Here is a 21,817-nt window from a genome sequence, read left to right on the forward strand (position 1 = left end):
GAGTCTGGGTAAATCTCCCGATCGGCATTCCAGGTGAGGACTGGTGAAAAAAGATTTCCTCGGCGATGAACTTACAGCAACCTTTGTAAACTTGCTTTCTTATCTCTAAGACGGTTTTCTTATCTGTAAAACCGCCACCTTAGAGGATGGTAAGGATTGAATGAAATAAAAGTTGGAAAGCGTTTTGTAAAATGCAAACGCTTACTCACTTAATTGTTTCCAGGACGCGTGCTGGAGGAGTTTTCACACAGACTCATTCCTCCGGGAAGCTTCCTACGAAGTTTGATGAGACACTGTCCCTTTAAATACTCCCCAACTACCTCAAGGAGGTGGACGAGTAGGCACATGCGCACTCCTCTGCGGGGCTGGCACCTCAAGCCCCAGCCTTCCCAGAGCCCGTAGCAGGGAGGGTAAAGGTCCTCCCACACAGAATTTTTACGCAGGCGTAAATCAAGCTTGGGAGCACTATATCATGCAGAGAGCCCAGTCCCTTTTTCGTGCTCGAAGACTCCGCCCCCCACGGCCAATCAGTAGGACTCGCCCTTTACAACGGCGAATGGCAGTGAGCGTGGGGGGCGTGGCTGAGGGCCCGGGGGCGCGGCCTGGCGCTGAGAGAAGCGGCGGGGACAGCCGGGGGCTCTAGTGAACTGCGAAGCCGGACAGGCATCGCCGGCGGTCGGCGAGCAGAGGCGGCCTGGGCCCGGCGGTCTCCGAGATGTCACGATGGCTGTGGCCATGGTCGAACTGTGTGAAAGAGCGGGTGTGCCGCTACTTGCTGCACCACTACTTGGGTCACTTCTTCCAGGAGCACCTCAGCCTGGATCAGCTCAGCCTCGACTTGTACAAGGGCAGCGTTGCCTTGCGGGATATCCACCTGGAGATCTGGGTGAGGAACGAGGCCCGAGATCGGGAAGCCGGGGCGGTGCGCAGAGACCTGAGGATCCTGGCTAAAGGGTCAGGCTGGGGGACCGGGCAGAGGGCGTGGAGAGGCCGTGAGAGTCAGGCCCTTTCCAGGCGACTGATCGGCTTCAGAGCCAGAAGCTGGGTGGGAAGGGGGTCCCTGCCTCCACTTCACCGTAGAAGAAAGTGAGGCTGAGGAGGGGGATGTCACTTGTCTGGGGAATGCCAGCATAAGCACATCGAGTTGGGGGCCCGAGTTGAGAACTGTGGTCCCCCGAGGGCTAAGGAAGGCGAAGGAACTAGGGGGCTCTGACAGGACGGGGCCAGGGCGGTGACAGAGTTGGGGCCGTGCAGCTTGCCGGTTAGGCAAGGCTGCTGGGGGTCTGGAGTCCTGCTGCGAGCACCTGTAGGAAAGGTGCTCTGGCCTCCTGACCCTCCGATCCTGGGCCAAGTGGGTGGCGTTCGCCTCAGGATGTGGATGTCAACAACGGCGTCAGCACGGGTGTTGATCAACACCCCGTGTGACTGCTGCGGCTGCCTACTTCCTGCTTTGGGGAGAGTGGGATGGACCCAGTGGTGTTTGGGGAGGGGCCTGGGAGTCGTCCTCCCTACCTCCGGCAAGCCCCTGAGGAAGGGTGGAGAGGTTTGCCTTCAGGTGGGGAGGAGGCCTAGGGAGATGCTGAGGAGGCAGGGAGGAAGGTCTGGGTCAGAAGCCTGAGGCTGGGGAAGGTGAGGGGCAGTGACTCACAAGTCAGCCAAACTGGGAAGTTGCACAGGAGCCACCAGTTAGAGGTGTCAGGCCAGGGCTGGCACTGGGTCAACCCCGCCCCCCCATTCCAGAACAGAAGGGGTGGGCATGGGGTTGGTGCTTCTCAGCAAAATTTCTGTCCGGGCAGACAGGGTGCTCGGCCTAAATGCAGTCTGGGACAGGAAGAGCTGAGCTTTAGGGGTAGGCCGGGACTGGCTGAGCAAATGTAGGGACAGAGGGAGACAGCCAAGCCCAGAGCTGGGACACCTCCTGATAACCTCTTATCTGTGAATCCTAGAGAAGGTCTTCTCTGACCCCTGACTTTTCGGCTGGCCTGAAAGAAATGGCGAAGACCTCTAGGCTGCCTCTTTCAAATTCCAGTTCCAGAAAACACTCCCACCCTGCCCTGCCCTGCCCTGCCCTCTTGGTGGGGATTGAAAAGGCTCCCAGCTAGGTTGCTTTCTGGGCTGGCCCCCGGGGAGGAGTTTCCCGCCCTGGTGCAAAGCAGGTCCTTTCATAGCCAGCCCCTCCTCCCAGCCGCTCAGCCTGCAACCCCCCCCCCCCCCCCCCCCCCGCCAGGAAGACCCCAGAAGAAGCCGAGTGCCTGGGGAGCCTGGGATGGGGTGAGGAGAGAGGCCTGTCTTCCTAGCTGTAGTCTTCACCATACACTGAGTGATTAAAGTAGTTCCTTCTCTCTAGGCCTCAGTTCCCATCTGCGGATCTCAGGGTTAGGAGTTTCAACTTGACCTCTGTAAGCCTTCTAGTTCTGCCATATGTTTGTTTATTCTTGGATCCAGCACGTGTTTACTGGGAACTTCTCTGGGTGGTACCATACAGCACCTGGGATCCCACGGAGCAGGCAGGTGGCTTCCTGCCTTCATGGAGCTCCCAGATGGTGGTGGTGCCCCTTCCCCATTGGTAACCAGGGGCTCTCAGCCTTGTATCTCAGAGAGGTACAGCTGCACCAAGTGTTTGGAGTTGGGGGGGCGGGGGTCGCCTCTGGCTCAGTTCAGCCCTCTGCCAGCCTCCCCTTGAACTCCATACTTGCCCAGAGAACATGGGTGCTGCGCTCTGCTGGGCCTTTCCACATGCCGTTCCTGTGCCTGGAGCATGCTACCTTCCATCCTCTCTGCCTGGCTTCCTCCTTTTCATGCTTCAGCCGCCCCTTCCTCTGGCTTAAAGGATGAAACACGTTTGGATGAGCCTAGAGTAGGAACCAGCTAAAGCAGTGGCAGAACTCTGTAGTAGCCCACGGTGGCGGCCGGGAGAACCAGGGAGCTCTCCAGGGTCAGGGCAGACCAACAAGGAGTGTGGCAGCCAAGGAGACAGCCACATTTGGGGTTTCCCTGAGCCGGCTCTGTCTCGTCCCCATTCCTAGTCCGTGAACGAAGTGCTGGAGTCCATCGAGTCACCCTTGGAGCTGGTGGAAGGCTTCGTGGGCTCTATCGAGGTGGCCGTGCCCTGGGCTGCGCTGCTCACCGACCACTGCACTGTGCACGTGTCAGGCCTCCAGCTCACCCTGCAGCCTCGCCAGGGCCCCGGTGAGGGCAGGGCAAGGCTGGGGTTGGGGGCGTGGCGAGCCAGGTGGTAGGAGTAGGCCTGCCCTTTCTGAGACCCTCTTCCTCCTCGCAGGGCCAGGGGCTGCCGACTCGCAGAGCTGGGCCTCGGGCATGACCACGAGCCTGCAGCTGGCTCAGGAATGCCTCCGGGATGGGCTCCCCGAGCCCTCTGAGCCACCACAGCCCCTGGAGGGCCTGGAAATGTTTGCCCAGACCATTGAGACTGGTAAGTAGGCCTCTCGTGGGTATCCTGCTGTCTGCCCCTCCGCAGCCCACGAGACGGGGGCCCCAGACAGCAGGATGGCCACACGGCCGCCCCAGCTGGGAAACCCTGCCTACCTCTTGCTGTCCCAACTGGCCTGAGACCCCTTTCCACCCCTCAGTGCTGCGCAGGATCAAGGTGACCTTCCTGGACACTGTGGTGAGGGTTGAGCACTCGCCGGGTGATGGGGAGCGCGGCGTGGCAGTAGAAATCCACGTACAGAGGTAGGGGCGCGCCCCGAGGGGGGTGGGCTGGGGTGCAGACAAGGGGCAGTGAGGGGCTGCTGAACAGTATGGGCCCTGCCCCTGCCCCTCTCCCCAGCTTGGGCTCCCGGGAAGCAGCATGGCAAAGCTTGGGTGGGATTGGGTGGTGGCCATGGTGGGAGGGAAACCATGTTGCAAGCCCGGAGTGGTGGCCAGGGGCAAGGGGTACCGGCGGTCCAGGGTGGCTGGGGCTCCTGAGGATCAGGTTACACACGGAGGGCTTGAAGAGCCGGGGCTGGCCCTGGAGGTCCAGTATGGTCTGGCCGTGACGGGCCAGCTCTGTCGGCCAGCCTCTCTGGCCGCAGACCCCTAGAACAGAATACTGCGTGGGGAGAGGGGCTCCAGCCTGCAGTGGCTGGGGCGAGGGCTGATCCTACACTCGCCAGACTGGAGTACTGTGATGAGGCAGTGCGGGACCCAGGCCAGGCACCGCCGGTGGACGTGCACCAGGCCCCCGCCTTCCTGCGCAAGCTGCTGCAGCTGGCAGGAGTCCGCCTGCACTTCGAGGCGCTCCCCGCGCAGGTGGGCTGACTCGGGTCCCCACCACTTTCTTTCTCCTCATCCCCACCTTCTCTCCTGTCTGCCTGCCCCACTGGGCCGCATCCCTTCTGAGCACGTCTGACCTCATCTTCTCGATCCCTTCCCTCCTATACCCTTTTGCCTCCAGGAAGATCCACCGAAACCCCCCTTGCAGATCGGCAGCTGCTCAGGGTATATGGAGTTGACCGTGAAGCTGAAGCAGAATGAGGCCTTCCCAGGCCCCAAGGTGGGTCCCCGGGCCCCATCTCAGAATAGCCCTTGGCAGTGCCGATCTCCCCGCCACGCCCTGTGCCAAGCAGGCTCTTTGCGTGGGGGAAGTTACTGCCTTCTTGGCAGTAGAGAAACAGGCTCAGTGGTCAAGTTGTGGCCGGGGTCACACAGCTACTTGCTGATGGCGCTCAGCCTGGCAACTGGCATCCTCCCTCCTCTGGGTGAGGGCAGGTGGGCAGCGGCTCTCAGAGGGCCGAGGTGGCAGGTGTAGGCTCCATGGTGGGCCCCTCTGGCCCCTTCTGTCCCCAGCTGGAGGTGGCTGGACAGCTGGGCTCCTTGCACCTGCTCCTGACCCCTCAGCAGCTCCAGCAGCTTCAAGAACTGCTCAGTGCCATGAGCCTCGCAGGTGAGGCCTTTGGGCTCTGCAGAGGTTGGGATGGCTGGGGAGGTCCAGCTGGGCTGGACCGACACAAGGATGTGTCCTCCTCCGTAGACCCCGGGGGCCTGGTTGACAAGCTGAACAAGAGCCGCCCGCTAGGTGCTGAAGACCTGTGGTTGATCGAGCAGGACCTGAACCAGCAGCTACAGGCCGGGGCTGTGGCCGAGCCCCTCAGCCCAGAACCCCTCAGCAACCCTCTTGTCAACCTGGACAATACTGGTGGGTGTGGGGCCAGACCTGGGCAGCGGGCCCGGGTGTGAGACTCACAGGCGCCAAGTGTGGCCTTCCCTGACCTCCCCTGCCCTCCCGCAGACCTCTTCTTCTCCATGGCGGGCCTCACGAGCAGCGTGGCCTCAGCACTCTCTGAGCTCTCCCTCTCTGATGTAGACCTGGGATCCTCCATGCACAGCGACGTGGCCTCCCGCCGGCTCTCTGCCCATGCCCACCCAGCTGGTGAGTGCTCCCGGGGCAAGGGGAGCCGGAGGAGGCCTCAGTGCCCGAGTGATGTCATATGCCCGCAGGAGGCCCCCGCCGATGCTAGCGGCCCACCGTGGGTGACTTGGTTCCCTGGGGCTGCTCGCGGGAGGGGGGAGGCTGGTACCACAGTGGACAGAGGCCAGGTTTCAAAGTCAGTGATCTGGGGCCAGGCACTTAAATTCTTGGAGACTCAGTTTCCCTTTCTGTAAAAAGGTTCTAGTAAGATCTGGCCTTGCCAGGCTGTGGGGTTTGGCCAATATTTATTGAGAGATTGCGTCTGACAGGTGCGAGTCTGAGTGCTTTATTCCCCTGTTCCTCCAGCTCCTTGAGAGGGTTGGACTGAGCCTAGGTCGGTATCTGGCTAAGGAGGCTCTGGGTTAGCCCCGCCTGGCCAAGCCCCATGCCAGAGTCACAGTCCGTCAGGGCCGGGGCTTCTCCCTGCCCCGAGCCCGGTGTCTGACCAGCCCTCTACCTGGGGTACCCATGAGCTCTGGGAAGTCCCTGGTGACACCTCTGTCCTCTCAGGCAAGACGGCCCCCACACCCCTCCCGGACACCCTGCGCCCGGACTCGCTGGTGAAGATGACCTTGGGGGGCATGACCCTGACCTTGCTGCAGACGTCTGCCCCATCTTCCGGACCACCTGACCTCCCCACCCACTTTTTTTCGGAGTTTGATGCCACCAAAGATGGGCCCTTCGGCTCCCGTGACTTCCACCATCTCCGGCCACGCTTCCAGAGGGCCTGTCCCTGTAGCCATGTCCGGTAAAAGCCCAAGGCAGGGGCCCAAGGAGAGACTCCCTCCTTCCCCACAAGCCCAACCTCTGATGCCCCGCCGCTTCGTCGCAGGCTAACAGGGACAGCTGTGCAGCTGTCCTGGGAGCTGCGGACAGGCAGGGGCCGGCGGACTACCAGCACGCAAGTGCACTTCGGGCAACTCGAGGTGCTGGAGTGCCTGTGGCCCAGGAACACGTCGGAGCCCGAGTACACGGAGGTGAGGACCGAGAGCCGGTGTGCGCGGCGGAGCCTGCAGCTTCCGGCGGGTGTGGAAGCTTGGCCTGACTTTGGCCTCCTGTGTCCCGTCCCAGGTCCTCAGCTTCCCCAGCAGCCTTGGTTCCCAGGCCTCGGCTCGGCCCTGTGCCCACCTGCGTCATACACAGACTCTCCGCCGGGTGTCCAGGGTAACCCACCCCCCACCCCCCACCCCCGGCTGTTTCCCACCTATCAGGCTCGGTTAGTTCCTCCCTGCTCCCACCCTCCACCGCCTTTGCCTGTGCCCAGCCGGAGCGCGCCTCCCCATCTGGGAGCCCTCGGGGGCTGGGCCCTGCGCAAGGCATCCTCTCTGCCCGGTTGCCCCTTCCCTGGCTCATCTTGGCAAACCCCGGCGGGTCTCCAAATACGGGGTGGCTTTTGTTAAACAAACAGGGTCATCTTTCTCAGGCAACGTGCTGAGGCTCTCCAGGTCCCCTGCCCGAGCTTTCCTTCCCACCACCCGGGAGGGCTCGCTGTGTTTCGTTTCTGCTCAAGGGGGTCCCTTCCCATCCTGCCCTCAACTGCCCCACAGCCCTCGCTGACCTGAACATCCTCGCCCTCAGAGCCGACCCCGGCGCCCCGCTGCCTGCCATTGCCACTCAGAGCTGGCCCTGGACCTGGCTGACTTCCAGGCGGATGTGGAGCTGGGGGCCCTGGACCGGCTGGCTGCCGTGCTGCGCCTGGCCACCGTACCCCCTCCCGAGCCACCTGCTGGCCTCCTGGTAAGAGACCCGGCTGGGCCCAGGGAGCTGGCACAGACCCTCTGGCTCGGAGCCACAGTGGTAGGGCCCCCGCAGTGGCTCTGATTTCCCACCCCCCCTCACCATCCTCCCGCAGACAGAACCCCCACCAGCTGCCGAGCAGCAGACGGTGGTACGGCTGTCGGCACCCCGGGCCACGCTGCAGCTGCGCTTCCCCATCGCCGACCTGCGGCCCGAGCGGGACCCCTGGGCAGGCCGGGCTGTGCGGGCCGAGCAGCTGCGGCTGGAGCTGAGTGAGCCCCAGTTCCGGTCAGAGCTGAACAGCGGTCCTGGTCCCCCGATGCCCACCCGCCTGGAACTGACCTGCTCCGACCTGCATGGTGAGAGCCCCCCAGGGGGATAGTCCCCAGGGCAGGGCCTCAGGCCCCCTGGGAGAGGTGGGGAAGGGACTGAAGCACGGTCAGGTTGGACCCTGGCCCAAGCCTCATCAGCTCCATGATGTACCAGCGTTGCCTGTTTCTAGGCTTGCCTGAGAGCGGGCAGAGTGGGCCCTTTGTCGCTGGTCTGCAACAGATTGTGGGTGTGAGGGAGAGCACGGGCCTGTAAACAGTAAAGGACAGTCACCGTGGTGGAGGTTCCAGGCCCCCCCGACCTCACCTCCCACGGGGGAAGAAACTGGGAGAGGCAGCCGGGACAACCCCCCGCTCCTCCTTATCCTTGCAGGCACTTACGAAGATGGAGAGAAGCCGCCCGTCCCTTGCCTGCGGGTCTCCAAAGCTCTGGATCCCAAGAGCCCCGGGCGCAAATACTTCCTGCCCCAGTAAGTGGGGGGCTCTGGAAGGCACGGACGGGAGAGGAGCGCTTGGCTCCTGAGCTGGGGTCTGGGGCTCAGGGGGCCTGGCAGGCCGGTGACAGGCCCGTGCCCTGGCAGGATAGCGGTGACGCTGCACCCCGAGCTGAGCAGCGCCCAGTGGGAAGCAGCCCCCGGGAAGGGAGAGGAGCTGGAGCGGTCAGCCGAGAGTCCGTGTGAGCTGCGGGAGCCGGAGCCCTCACCCTTCTCCTCCAAGAGGACCATGTATGAGACGGAGGAGGTAAGGCCCCGACCCCAGGGGAGCCACTTGGTGCCTGTAGGACAGGAGGACAGGACCGCCAGAGGCACCAGGGCATGTGACCTGGCGCCTGCAAGAATGTTATCTCTTCCATCATCTTAGACCAGTGGGGAATCAGATCCCCCCGGCTCATGGGGCCTGGGCATGAGGACACGGGTGAGGGCAGGCAGGCCCCTGACGGCACAGGTCGCTGATCGGGAAGGTCCGAACCGCGTCCGTGGACAATGTATGTTTGGACCGCACGATCCTCTTCTCTGGGGGTGCTGAGATTTGAGTGAGAGACAGTAAAGGGCCTGGTCTCTGGGCGCAGTGGTCTGGGTTTGAGTCTAGGCTCTTCCATTCAGTGGCCTTGTCCTCTTGGAACTGGTGTAATCTCAGAGTTCTACACGGATGAGTTTCCTCGTCTTGAAAGTGGATACAGTGACCTGTGTCACAGGCTTATCATCACGAGGAGAAAGGAGTTGACTTCCATGAGGTCCCCCCTCATCGCAGGGTTGGCACACGGTCGGCGTTCCCACGAGCTGGCTGGCATCCGTCCCAGCAGAGAGGGGCTCCTCTGAATGAATGAGAGTGAACGAATGAATGATAGAAAGTCAGGGTACAGCCCGGGGTCAGGTTCCCGAGCCAGCCCAGTCTCTCAGATGCCTCTCTCCGCTTGCCTGTCTAGATGGTGATTCCTGGAGACCCTGAGGAGATGAGGACCTTCCAGAGCCGGGCCCTGGCGCTGTCACGCTGCAGCCTAGAAGTGCTCCTGCCCAGTGCCCACATCTTCCTGCCCAGCAAGGAGGTCTACGAGAGCCTGTACAACAGGTGCAAACTCAGGCAGGTGGGGGGGAGTGTGGGGAGGGGCGGGGCGGGGCCACCCTCACCACCACTGTCCCTCCACCTGCCCCAGGATCAACAACGACCTGCTCATGTGGGAGCCCGCGGACCTGCTTCCCGCCCCCGCCCCCGCCGCTCACCCCCCTGGCTTCCCGGGCCCCTCGGGCTTCTGGCATGACAACTTCAAGATATGCAAGTCAGCCTTCAAGCTGGGTAGGAGGGACGCCCCAGCTGGGGTCCCGAGCTCCCCACCGCCCAGAGCTGGGCAGGGCTCGGGCAGCCCTCCCAGGTCTCCTTCCCACTTGGCTCCTTGATCTCACCCCAGACTCAGACTCCGACGAAGAGGATGCCCACTTCTTCTCAGTAGGGGCATCGGGCGCTCCCCAGCCCCCTGCCCCTGAGTCCCCAAGTCCTCGCTCCCAGAGCACCTTCTCGACACTGGTGACTGTGCTGCAGGGTCGGGTCACAGCACTCTGCGAGACTAAGGTGAGGGCAGCCCCGGGGAGGCGAGCTCCGTGGACTCCGGTGCCCCCACCCACCGTTGGCAGGAGAGGAGGACCAGTGTGAGCAGCCCCAGTTTGGGAGTCTAGGAAAAGAAAGCCCAGTGTGGCTGAGAGTGGTGCGTCCGGCCAGCAGCACCCAACCGCCACCCACTGACCCACCCGTGCCTGCCCAACATCCCGACACATCCCGTTGGCCCCTGTTGTACAGAAGATGCCATGCCAGAGGTCTGGGGGGGCGATGTCTCACGCCAGATGGCAGGTGGGGCAGAGATGACTCCCTTTCTGGCGAAAGACACAAGCGATGGGGCGCCGGGGTGGCTCAGCCTGCTAAGGTCTGATTCTTGATCATCTCAGAGCCCCGTGTTGGGCTCCACACTGGGCATGGAGCCTGCTTAAGATGCCCCCCACCCCGCCAAAAAAAAATTCTCTCTACCTTTTCTCTGCCCCTTCCCACTCTCTTTCTAAAAAGAAGAAGAAGGGGGAAAAAAAAAAAAAGCGTTGCTCTGGGATGTCAGCGGATCTGGGTGGAGCCAGAGCCGGTCCTGTGTAGGCTGAGGGTATGGGAGGCCACGCCCCTAGGGGGAGGGCCCTGGTGAGGCCACGCCCCATGCTCTGTGTGCAGGATGAGGTTGGGCGGCGGCTGGAGACCTCCCACGGGGAGCTGGTGTTGGATGTGGAGCAAGGTACCATCTTCAGCGTCTCCCAGTACCGAGGCCAGCCGGGACTCGGCTACTTCTGCCTGGAAGCGGAGAAGGCAAAGCTCTACCACCGAGGTGTGAAGGGAGGGGACTTGCCATAGGGCCAAGGGCCCTGGGGGGGGGGGGGGGCTGCCGGTCAGCCAGCGTGGCAGGGGGCTCACCAGCTGCTTCCCCAGCGACTGTGGATGACTCCCGGCTGCCCAGTCGCCTGGATCTGCCCAGCTTTGCCCCCCCGGCCCACCTGGCCCCAACCATCTACCCATCGGAGGAAGGGGTGACTGAACGGGGAGCCTCGGGCCCCAGAGGCCAGGGCCGGGGTCCCCACATGCTGTCCACAGCTGTGCGCATCCATCTGGACCCCCACAAGAATGTCAAGGTATAACAGTGCCTGCTGCTGGTCTACCCGCTTGGCTGGGGCTACTCCCTCCTGGTGCCTGGTGGGCTGGGCACCCCGGGCTGACTGTGTCCCCCCTCCAGGAGTTCCTGGTGACATTGCGGCTGCACAGGGCCACCCTGCGCCACTTCATGGCTCTTCCAGAACAGAGTTGGCACTCCCAGGTGAGCAAAAGTGGTGTGGGCAGGCGGGCCTCTGGGCTTGGAGTGGTGGAGGCCAGTGTGAGGGGCCTGGGCTGGGCCAGGGCTGACTTCCAAGCGAAGGCAAGGGGTATGGTAGCAGGGATGGGCAGCACGTGGGGAGCCATCCTGGAGCGGGGGGGTGTGGAGGAGAGGCAGTTAGAGGAAGGAAGAGGTTCCTGATCCTCACCAGTCCTCCTGTCCTGGCCCCCAAAGCTGTTGGAGTTCTTAGATGTGCTTGATGACCCAGTGCTGGGCTACCTGCCCCCAACCGTCATCACTGTCCTACACACTCACCTGTTCTCCTGCGCCGTGGACTACAGGTACCCAGGCTGGGTGGGCCGAGAGCCAGGGGCCGGGGATAGGCTCTCGGTAAGGAGCCCACCCCAGCACATGGGTGACCCACTCCTCCAGGCCCCTCTACCTCCCCGTGCGTGTCCTTGTCACCGCTGAGACCTTCACCCTCTCCAGCAACATCATCATGGACACCTCGACCTTCCTGCTCAGGTACGCACCACCTCCACCCAGCTCACACACACACCCCCCCCAAAACTGGGCCGCGGCTGCTACTCCCCCAGGGTCCTGCCTACCTGCTGTGTGTCCTCAGGGCCGTCCCTGAGCCTTTCTGTACATTTGGGTGATGATTCCTTGCTCAGGAATGAGAATTGATTCCACCTCCCTGGACGACAGTTGCATTCCTTGTCATAAACAATCTAAATGCCCCCAGATGACAACTTGAGTCAGTAAATGTGGCTCGCCCGACCACTAAAGTCAGGTTGAAGAATGACATTGAAGAACGCGAGAGCCGGCGTCATGCAGTATGTACTGAAAGGCCGAGCTTAGAAAGCTTTGCGTGGTGGTGGTGGTCTTTAAGATTTATGAAGGTTTATTTGTATACTCTGTGGCTTCACAGAGCAGATAAAAGAAAATGCATAGGGCGCTTTTCTCAGAATTTGGGATTAGAGGATATGATTAGAGATGATTTCTTAGTCCTGTGTTTCAGAACATCTTAAAGGAGCTCGTGTCATGTTGCCATTAAAATAAGGACTTACTGGGGCGCCTGGGTGGCTCAGTGGGTTAAAGCCTCTGCCTTCGGCTCAGGTCATGATCCCAGGGTCCTGGGATCGAGCCCCGCATCGGGCTCTCTGCTCCGCAGGGAGCCTGCTTCCTCCTCTCTCTCTGCCTGCTTCTCTGCCTAGTTGTGATTTCTCTCTGTCAGATAAATAAAATATTAAAAAAAAAAAAAATAAGGACTGACTTTGAAAGAACAGTGAATGCTGTGGGAGGCTCGGTGGAGGAGTGGAACACTTTCCTTCTGTGGCCACCCTGAGGCCCAGATGAGGCAGAGAAGCGGGAGAAACCGGGAGAAACCGGGAGAGCGCTGTCTGCTCTCTGACCGAGGCGAGCTTGCGCTATTTGGGGGCCTGCGGCCCAGGACACAGGCCCAGTGTACAGAGAGGAACACTGAGGCCAGAGGGGACCCGGCGCTAGTTGCTTGTGGGTTTGGGACCCCCTGTGGCCGCCCCTCTGCCTGTCTCTGGGGGCCGCCGCCCTGTGGCTCCCACGGAGCTGCACCCCGCAGCGGTTCCTGGGCCCTTCTCAGCCCTGTTCCCCACCAGGTTCATCCTCGATGACTCAGCCTTATACCTGTCCGACAAGTGTGAGGTGGAGACCCCGGACCTGCAGCGAGGTGGGCAGGGCCTGGACGGGGCCCCCTCCCCTCTGAGGGCCCACAGCCCCAGGCCGCACCCGGAGCAGCCGGACACCCGCACCCAGCTGCTGGCCGGGTTCTCAGCACCCGCACACGTGCGCCTGCCCGCAAGGGCTGCGCTTAGATCAACGCCCGCTTCTCCGCTCGGGTGCTGGGCCAGGGGCTCAGCGTGAAGAAGCGACTGGAACTTCTCTCGCTTTCTGCTGCAGATTATGTCTGTGTCTTGGACGTTGACCTTCTGGAGCTCGTGATTAAAACCTGGAAGGGGAGCACCGAGGGCAAGCTGGTGAGCGTTGCCCAGAGTCCCCCAGGGCCAGAGCTAGGAGGGCGAAGCCTCCAGGCAGTCACCGTTTCCTCTTGCGCTGTCTCCTCCCTTCTGCTCCCTGGGCCTGGGCACAGGTTCCAGTCACTGACTGCCCTTCCGTGCTGGGCGCTGAGCCAGTCCCCCTGCCAGCAGGGCGGCCCATAATGTGAACCCCACCAGCAGGGGGCAGCTGCGGTCAGGGCCGAAGCAGGGTCTCTGGAGTCAGCCAGCCTTTGTGGGGCCTGTGTCCTCCCGGGGCAGATGGAGGTAACGGGCTGCACATGGCCAGGCTGAGGGGAGCGACAGAGGACCAGGCCCTGGAACGCTATCACGCAGGCAGGGCACTCCTGCTTCTTTGCGTGGCCCTGGGGGAAGCCCCCTCACTCTCTGGCCTCCATTTGCTCCTTCCTTCGGCAGAGGTGCTGGGCAGCAGGCTGCCCAGCCCAGGGAAGACCAGGCCGAGCCCCGTCTGTGTGTGGCGGGGATGAAGCCCCGCCTGATGGCCCCCCGCCCCCCGCACCCCTCCCCAGAGCCAGCCGCTGTTCGAGCTGCGGTGCTCCAACAACGTGGTGCGCGTGCACAGCTGCGCGGACTCCTGCGCCCTGCTGGTCAACCTGCTGCAGTACGTGATGAGTGGGGGCGACCTGCACCCCCCGCCCCGGCCCCCCAGCCCCACGGAGATCGCCGGCCAGAAGGTACAGGTGAGGCCTGGCCCTGCGGGCTCCGGGAACTCCACGAGCGCCCTGGCATCGGAGGAAGAGGAGGCGCCCCTCCTTCCTGTCACTCATTCACCCCCCCCCCCCCCCCACCTGGCCCAGCTCTCGGAGAGCCCTGCCTCCCTGCCCTCCTGCCCCCCAGTGGAGACAGCCCTCATCAACCAGCGGGACCTGGCCGATGCCCTCCTGGACACTGAGCGCAGCTTGCGGGAGCTGACCCAGCCTTCAGGTGCAGTGCGGGGGTGCTCCGGGGCCAGAGGACAATCGGGCACCCAAATCAGCCATCCCCTCCAAAACTGGCATCTCGCTCCACAGGTGGCCCCCTCCCTCAGGCCTCGCCCGTGTCAGTCTACCTCTTCCCAGGTGAACGGAGCGGGGCCCAGCCCCACTTGCCCCCTGTCGTGGCCCCTGCCAGCAGCTTAGGCTCCCGCTCAGAGGCCAAGGAAGATGAGAAGGAAGACGGAGATGGAGACACTCTAGACAGTGATGAGTTCTGCATCCTTGACGCTCCCGGCCTCGGCATCCCGGTGCGTGGGGGGCGGGCTGGGCAGGGCCAGGAAGTGGTAGGAGAGGCTGACTTCCTTCTGCACCCTTCTAGAGCTCCTCCTGCTGGAGGGGTAGGAGGTGGTCTCTGCCACTGGGGAGGCGGGTCTGGGTCCCTGACAATCTCTCTGAACTCTGGGCCTTGAGGGAGCAAGTGGATTTCCAGAGGAAGAGAGAAAAAAACGGCATCCTGGGGCCGAGGGACAGGACATCAAGGGAAGGGAGGAGGAGGAGCTGGGTAGTTAGCAGGAGGGGGAGAACCACCTGACTGGTGGGGTGCTGACCGGCTGGTCCCCAGGAGCCAATGGGAATGTCCCATGCAAGCGAGACCCAGGCCCAGGGAGACAGGGTTGGCAAGAGCTCGGGGCACTTGGGTTCCCCCCCGCACTGGCCCCCAGGACAGAGCACTCTGACACAGCTTCTGGGGATGGTGACCCAGGAGAGTCATCTTTTGTCCAAAGCGGGGGAAGGTATAAGGATGGGGAGGATGTAGGGAGAGGGTGGCCTGGACTCGGGAAGGTGTCTGTGCGCAAACGTTGACTCACTCCCTCTCTCCAGCCCCGAGACGGGGAGCCCGTCGTGACACAGCTGCATCCCGGCCCCATCATCGTGCAGGACGGGTACTTCTCCCGGCCCCTGGGCAGCACGGACCTGCTGCGGGCGCCTGCCCACTTCCCCGTGCCCAGCAGCCGCGTGGTGCTCCGGGAGGTCTCGCTCGTCTGGCACCTCTATGGCGGCCGGGACTTTGGCCCCCACCCTGGCCACAGGTGAGAAGGACGGGTGCAGGCGGCAGCTAGGGCCATGGGGCCCACCCGGCCAGGAGATGGGGCCTGGGCTGGAGGCCAGCTTCGACCTTCAGCAGCTCATAATCTTAAGCCGTGTCCTTGACTCGGTGGCCTCTGTTCTTTCTCCTTCCTCGCCCCCCACCCTCACCCCCAGGGCTGAGGCTAAAGAGGGCTTCCTGCCCCAGGCTGAAGGGCCCGCTCTGATGGGAAGGGGGTAAGGGAAGGGGGTCCCTCCGAGTCAGCTTGTCCCCTGTCCCTCTTCCAGGGCAAGAGGCAGCTTCATGGGCCCTAGGGGCTCCCCTTCCCGCTGCTCCGGCCCCAGCCGGCCCCAGAACTCCTGGCGTACGCAGGGGGGCAGTGGGAGACAGCACCTCGTCCTCATGGAGATCCAGCTCAGCAAGGTGAGCCGGGGGCTCCGCACAGAGAGCCACCTGGATGCGGGACAGGCCCGCCATGCCATCCCCGGCACCCAGCCAGCCCTCCACCACAGCCACGTAGCTCCGGGTCCCCGGTCAGGAACCGTGTCCCCGCGTGTTTGCAGGGCGCAGCCGTGCCACTCCCCAGGTGCTGTTCTAGACGTTGGAGGGAGCAGGGGGCACGGCAGAACGAAGCCCCGCTTCCCCGTCACGGGTGCGGTAGTGGAGGGAGCCACGGATCCGTACGGTGCGGCAGGAGATAAATGTGTGGGGGAGGCGAGCCAGGGCGGGGCGCAGGGAGCACAGGGAGGAGCAGCGCGTCATCTTGGGAAGGTGTCCCCTTCTTGAGAAGGTGTCGTTGGCACGAAGACCTGCGGGAGGGCGGGTTGAAGCTGTCAGCATGAGGGCCGTGGGCCGCCAGCGTCTCTGCTGTGGGTGGAGGCGTGGCCGGCGGGCCCGCAGCCAGGCCAGGAGGGTGGCCGGGGGTCTGACCAGGAGCCAGACGGCCTATGGCCCCGCAGACCGCAGGACGGTTTTGGATTTTACCAGAATGAGATGCAGTCAGCAGGAGACGGTGGCCGCGCAGGGGAGGGGCAGCCGCAGATCCGGGTACAGTGGTCCGTTTCTGGAGATATTTGGATGGGAAGGAACCACAGGCTGGGTGGGCTGACGGGCTGACCCGAGGTGGTGTGAGCGGAGGTCCTGCTCCCTGAGGGCGAGCTCGTGCGGGCCTTCTCCGCCAGCACACGGGGCTGTCGTGCCGGGAAAACCGGGGGGCTCCCTGCAGCCAGTGGGGCTGGGGAGCCAGCACTGGGTGTGGGGGAGAGGGAAGGCCAGGGCCAAGTTCCAAAGACGAGAAAGGCCTTGAGCTGTTCGAGGTGCGAGAGAGAGGCCAGTGGGGCTGGCGTGTCCAGAGCAAGGCGGAGGCTGGGCCCCTCCAGGCCCCAAGGGGGTGTTTGCAGGGCGCAAGGTGGGTGGGTGGGTGCTGGACGAAGATCCTTCTGGGTGAGTGGAGAAAGGGCTGAGGGGCCCAGGCAAGAGGCTGTGTGGGGTTGTGGGGGCAGCGGCCGCCAGGCCAGGGGGTAGGAGTGAAGACCGACACAGGTGTGAGGAGATGGGAGAGATGTGCCGAGGAGTCAAGCTGTGGCTGGTGATGGAGAGGCCGGAGGGCGGTGCTGGCGCTTGGTGACAGGCACACGGGGGCCTCCTAGGTGATAGGAAGGGACTGGAAGCAAGTAACTTCACGGGGGAGCTTCAGGTCAAGAGCTCAGTGTGCCGAGTGGAGTTTGAAATGCCTACGGAGCAACCATGGGGAGGCAGCCCGGCGGGGGGCCGAGCTGGGGCTGGGGGCCAGAAGGGTGGCTGGGGGAGGTGGAGTACTGCCTCCCCGACTCAGGCCTCCGTCGGCCTCGCAGGTCAGCTTCCAGCACGAGGTGTACCCGGCGGAGCCCGCCTCGGGCCCTGTAGCCCCCAGCCAGGAGCCAGAGGAGCGGCCGCTGTCCCGCCAGGTGTTCATCGTGCAGGAGCTGGAGGTCCGAGACCGGCTGGCCTCCTCCCAGATCAACAAGTTCTTGTACCTGCACACGAGCGAGCGGATGCCCCGTCGCGCCCACTCCAACATGGTACCGGCCGCCCCCCTGGGCAGAGCCTGGGCGTTTGGGGACCCGGGGGAATGCCGGGGCTCAGGCGGGCCCAGCCGGGGGCGCAGCGTGTGCAGATGTGGCCACGACTGAGCACAGGGTGGGGGCCGGGACCCAGGGCCCAGCAGGTGCCCAGAGCTTGCCCTCTGCCCCCCAGCTCACCATCAAAGCGCTGCACGTGGCCCCCGCCACCCACCCGGGTGGACCCGAGTGCTGTCTCCGCGTCTCGCTGATGCCCCTGCGGCTCAACGTGGACCAGGTGAGCGGGCCAGGCAGGGGCAGGTCCTGAGGTGAGCCCCACGGCCGCTGGGCCTCCCTGACCCGCGCCTTCCCCGGCAGGACGCCCTGTTCTTCCTCAAGGACTTCTTCACCAGCCTGGCGGCTGGCATCAACCCTGTGGTCTCGGCAGAGACGTCCGCGGAGGGTGAGAGGCTGAGCTGGGAGGGGAGGGCCCAGGCCCCCCCACCTCCCGCCTCCCAGCCAGCCCCGGGTCCATCCCCCACCGGTGTCCCCCACCCTAGCTCGCCCCGAGACCCGAGTCCAGCCCAGCGGCAGTGTCCCGGAAGGCCGGCCCGAGGACGCAGAGATGACCGGCTCCCGGGAGGCGGCGGGCGGCGGGCACAGCTCCGCGGCCGAGCAGCAGCCCATCTACTTCAGGTAGTGCGGAGCGCTGGGGGCCCCCGCCCAGGCTGCGGGGGGCGGGGCGGGAACGAAGCCTGCTCTCCCTACACCCGCAGGGAGTTCCGCTTCACGTCCGAGGTGCCCATCTGGTTGGATTACCACGGCAAGCACGTCACCATGGACCAGGTGGTAAGTGGGGCTGTCCCGCGGAGTGGCCGCATGGGCCATCCCTCTTGGGGGTCCCCATTCTGCCCGGGTGTGGCCAGGGCCTGCCTCCGGGCCGTACTGGCTGCTGAGTCGGTCCCCAGGGCCTCCGATGGGCTGGGTGGCGCCCTGTACTGAACCGCGTCTCCCCGAATCCCTTCTCCTTCCCCAGGGCACGTTCGCCGGCCTCCTCATCGGCCTGGCCCAGCTCAACTGCTCCGAGCTGAAGCTGAAGCGGCTCTGTTGCCGACATGGGTGAGCCCCCCCACCCCCTCCAGCACCCCAGCCTCCCTTCAGGGTCCCCCATCTTCCCCTGCCGCATCCTGACAGGTTACGTGGCCTTGGCCGAGTCATTACTCCTCTGGTGCCTCAGTTTCCACTCTGTAAAGTGGGCACAGTCATCCTTTGCACTGGCCTGGGCGGCTGCTGGGGAGAGTGTGGGGGTACCTCAGGCCCTGGCCCTCCCTGTGGGGCTGTGCCTCCAGACCCTCCTCTCCTCTCCCCTTCCCAGACTGCTGGGTGTGGACAAGGTGCTGGGCTACGCTCTCAACGAGTGGCTGCAGGACATCCGCAAGAACCAGCTGCCCGGCCTGCTCGGGGGTGTGGGCCCCATGCACTCGGTGGTGCAGCTCTGTGAGTGGCGGCTGTGGGGGCCCTGGGAACAGCTCTGACTCTGGGGCAGCCTAGACGCTGCCCTGGGAGGAGAGGGAGGAGGCCCTAAACCAGGGTCGGCGTGGGCTGCACAGCCTCGGGCATGTCTGACGACCCCATGCCTGCAGTCCAAGGGTTCCGGGACCTGCTTTGGCTGCCCATCGAGCAGTACAGAAAGGATGGGCGCCTCATGCGGGGGCTGCAGCGGGGGGCCGCCTCCTTTGGTTCGTCCACGGCCTCGGCTGCCCTGGAACTCAGCAACCGACTGGTGCAGGCTATCCAGGTGAGCGGGCTCCTGCTTCCAGGCCGGGTAGGGCAGAGCAGATCTGCCCCACGGCGCCCAATCAGTCCCCAAAGCGCTACTGAGGATGGTCGGTCTGGGGGCGCGATCTCATTCTCTGAGACACAGTCGTGCACGGGGGAGGCCCGGTGACTCCCACAGCAAGCCCTCAGAGGGTGGGTGCCCTGCAGCCTCCCGTGTCTGCTGCTGGCCAGCTCCTGGAGAGGAGGGAGGGGGCTGTGGCCCTGTTTACAGACAGGAAGACTGAGGCACAGACTGGCCCTCGCTCATTCAAGCCCCGCACGTTGCCAGACCCAGAGAGCAGGCCCAGAGAGAGACCCCCGGGGAGGCGCGGGAGTCCTGCGAGCAGCTCTGGTTCAGTGCCCTGAACCCCAGTAGGAGGGCGAGGAGAGGCAGGCGTCTGTGCAGCGGTCATGGCTGATGAGCGCGCAGATGATGGGGAGCTCGGTGCTCCCCATCTGGGAGATCTGGGATCTGCACACCCAGCCCCCTGTAGGCTGGGGCGCGATGTCCAGCCAGGAGGCTGGAAGGAGAAGCAGGCCCCAGAGAGGCCCCCGAAGGCACAGCTGGGTGAGGAGGCGGGGTGAGATGTGAGGGGGCAAAAGGCACAGAGGGGCCAGCGTCAGAAGGTGGATCAGAGCCGGCGGGGGTGAGCACGGGGACCCCAGCGCTCCGCCCAGAGCTGGCAGGCCGGACAGGGGGCAGGGAAGGGGAGACGGTGCTCTCGGTCTCCAGACAGCTGCACAGGCGGCTCCTGACAGATGGGGCAAGGGTCCATGCGTGGCATCGGCAGGACCCCCAGGAGCAGCACCATAAAGCAGGGCCAAGGGGCAGGCGGAAGCGTGATGCCCCCCCACCCCCACCCCGGGCTGGCCCCGGGCTGGCCCTGGGGGCCTCAGGGCTGGGGGATTGTCCTGGGCTGGCTCCTCATCTGGTGCCCTCCATGTTCCCTCAGGCCACAGCTGAGACCGTGTACGACATCCTGTCCCCAGCCGCGCCCATCCCCCGTTCCCTGCAGGACAAGCGCTCAGTGCGGAGGCTACGAAAGGGCCACCCGCCCGCTGACCTCCGGGAGGGTGTGGCAAAGGCCTATGACACAGTTCGAGAGGTGATGAGACCTGCCCTCCTCCCAGTCCCACCCCTGCCTCCTCACCCCGCCACCCCCCACCCCGGCGCTGACTTCCCGACTTCCGCAGGGCATCCTGGACACGGCTCAGACCATCTGCGATGTGGCCTCCCGGGGGCACGAACAGAAGGGGCTGACAGGCGCCGTGGGGGGCGTGATCCGCCAGCTGCCCCCCACTGTGGTGAAGCCCCTCATTCTCGCCACGGAGGCCACGTCCAGTCTGCTTGGGGGCATGCGAAACCAGATCCTTCCCGATGCACACAAGGACCACGCTCTCAAGTGGCGTTCGGACGAAGGCCAGGACTGAGCACTGGGCGCCCAGGACCCCGGGCGCTGCTGCCCTCCTCGCCCAGCCAGCCCCAGGGCCATCGAGGCTCCTGCGCATCCCCGGAGCTTTCAGTCCACAGCTGGGCAAGCCCTCGGGAAGGCTCTGGAAGGACCCTGCCCGGCCCACCTGCCAATCGCTGTGAGAATGAGACCTCCCTGCCTGGGGCCTCAGCCCCGTCTCTGCACTTTTCCTCTGGGGAGAAAGGACACGGCCTCTACCACTACCTGGGCCCACACTGCCGCCTTGTCCCAGGACGGAGGCCTTCGGACCCTCAGACCCTAACCCCACTCAGCCAAGTGTCTTTCTGTGTCTGGGGGGGAGGTAGGGGACAGACACTGTGTGGTTCAATGTATTTTTAAGCTCCTTGAGCGTGTGGGTCCGTGTCTGCATGACGTGGAATAAACTGCACCCACCGCCCACCCCCTTGTCCTATGTGCCTGCACTGCCCCAGCCTCGGCCTTGACCTTGGCCCGTACCCTGATCCCCACCTCTGCCCCCAGGATCTCCCCTGTTACCACCAGGGGTCACCACACCTCCCCAGCAGGTTCAGACTGGCCCCAGCTACCTGTCCGCCCCCACAGTCCTTCCCCTGGCTGTCACTGCCCTGCGCTCCTTGCCATTCCTGGCCCGGCTTCTGTGTGGCAGGAGCCCAGGGCAGCGGGAAAGAGGAGGCCTGGAGCCCGCCTCACCCAGACCATGTTTCTTGCCTCCAGCCCTGCAAGAGCCCAGGATCCAGCCTTACCTAGGGCTCGGGTGAGGGGACAGCTGGGAGGACACTGAGCCAGAGCAAAGGGTCAGGCTGTGGGGTGCCCCAAGAAGGTTCAGGCCCTGACCATGTATTCTGGGGCTGCGCCCTTGGTGTCTGAGTTTTTGGTCCCTCCTGGTAATCCCTACCCAGCAACCAGCAGGGTCAGTCAAGGCCATTCCTAGAAGGCTGCGCCCTCTGGAGGCTGCTCTGGCCATCCCTAGCAGATGGCTTTTTGGGTGACCTGAGCCCCTGCCCAGGGCTCCAGGGCAGTTGGGGAGGGGGGGCGTGGGGACAGCATGGGCTAGCAGGGCTCCTGACGGATCTTTGCACAGAGACTTACATGGGGTAGGGAAAATACCCATCGTAAATCCCTCTGCCCCCTCCCACACATACCTTGTTGCTTCAGAACAAGAAGGAGCTAATCTGATCATACCCCACCACGGTTCCCCACGAGCCCTGCACGGAAGTAGGTGGGCCTGTGGGGAAACTGAGGCTCAGGTTAAGAGGCACAGACTTAGCGGACCCTCACTTGCTACCTGTAGACCTCTCGGGTGAGCAAAGGTCCCCCCAGCCCCCTCTGGGTCCTTGCTGTCCCCTTTGTGTCTGGGCACCAAATGAACGGAGCAGAAGTTCTGTCCATGGTCACCGGGGCCAGTAAGCTGAAATGAGGGGGAGGGGGTCTGATGCCACCAGAAGGGAGGGATGGGGGCCCGGCCTGATGCTTCCTAGAAGTGCCCCACCCTGCCTGGGCACAGTCCAGGCTTCCATGCCCTTCGAACCACACTTGCCATCCATATTGACAGGCAGCAGGATAATCATTAACCACCGCCAGGGGCTGGGCCAACGGCTCAAAAGGCCCAGGGCCCAGGGCGTCCCCACTTCCTCCTTG

At 64.0% G+C, this 21,817-nt stretch overlaps 1 protein-coding gene across 2 annotated transcripts; it reads left to right on the forward strand.

The window, feature by feature from the left end:
- The first annotated feature begins 633 nt into the window (after window positions 1-633).
- ATG2A (autophagy related 2A) lies at window positions 634-20,599 on the forward strand. 2 transcript variants are annotated; one of them, XM_046015576.1, is made up of 41 exons: window positions 634-886; window positions 3,027-3,189; window positions 3,281-3,433; window positions 3,591-3,693; window positions 4,119-4,254; window positions 4,400-4,498; window positions 4,792-4,888; window positions 4,976-5,140; window positions 5,234-5,374; window positions 5,924-6,161; window positions 6,246-6,390; window positions 6,485-6,577; window positions 6,992-7,150; window positions 7,266-7,509; window positions 7,853-7,949; window positions 8,061-8,220; window positions 8,906-9,048; window positions 9,134-9,273; window positions 9,386-9,546; window positions 10,186-10,336; window positions 10,438-10,637; window positions 10,739-10,819; window positions 11,051-11,157; window positions 11,249-11,341; window positions 12,454-12,524; window positions 12,755-12,831; window positions 13,380-13,550; window positions 13,668-13,794; window positions 13,881-14,092; window positions 14,667-14,875; window positions 15,159-15,294; window positions 16,725-16,931; window positions 17,107-17,208; window positions 17,289-17,373; window positions 17,471-17,606; window positions 17,687-17,759; window positions 17,947-18,029; window positions 18,286-18,407; window positions 18,554-18,708; window positions 19,682-19,834; window positions 19,923-20,599. In XM_046015576.1, exons 1-41 carry the CDS (start codon window positions 716-718, stop codon window positions 20,157-20,159), a joined length of 5,796 nt encoding a protein of 1,931 aa, XP_045871532.1. In that variant the 5' UTR covers window positions 634-715; the 3' UTR covers window positions 20,160-20,599. The 2 variants fall into 2 exon arrangements, with proteins under 2 accessions (XP_045871532.1, XP_045871533.1); XM_046015577.1 differs by having other exon boundaries at window positions 13,380-13,544.
- The last annotated feature ends 1,218 nt before the right edge of the window (window positions 20,600-21,817 follow it).

This window comes from Meles meles, chromosome 8, assembly GCF_922984935.1.
Source record: "Meles meles chromosome 8, mMelMel3.1 paternal haplotype, whole genome shotgun sequence".
NCBI lineage: Eukaryota > Metazoa > Chordata > Mammalia > Carnivora > Mustelidae > Meles > Meles meles.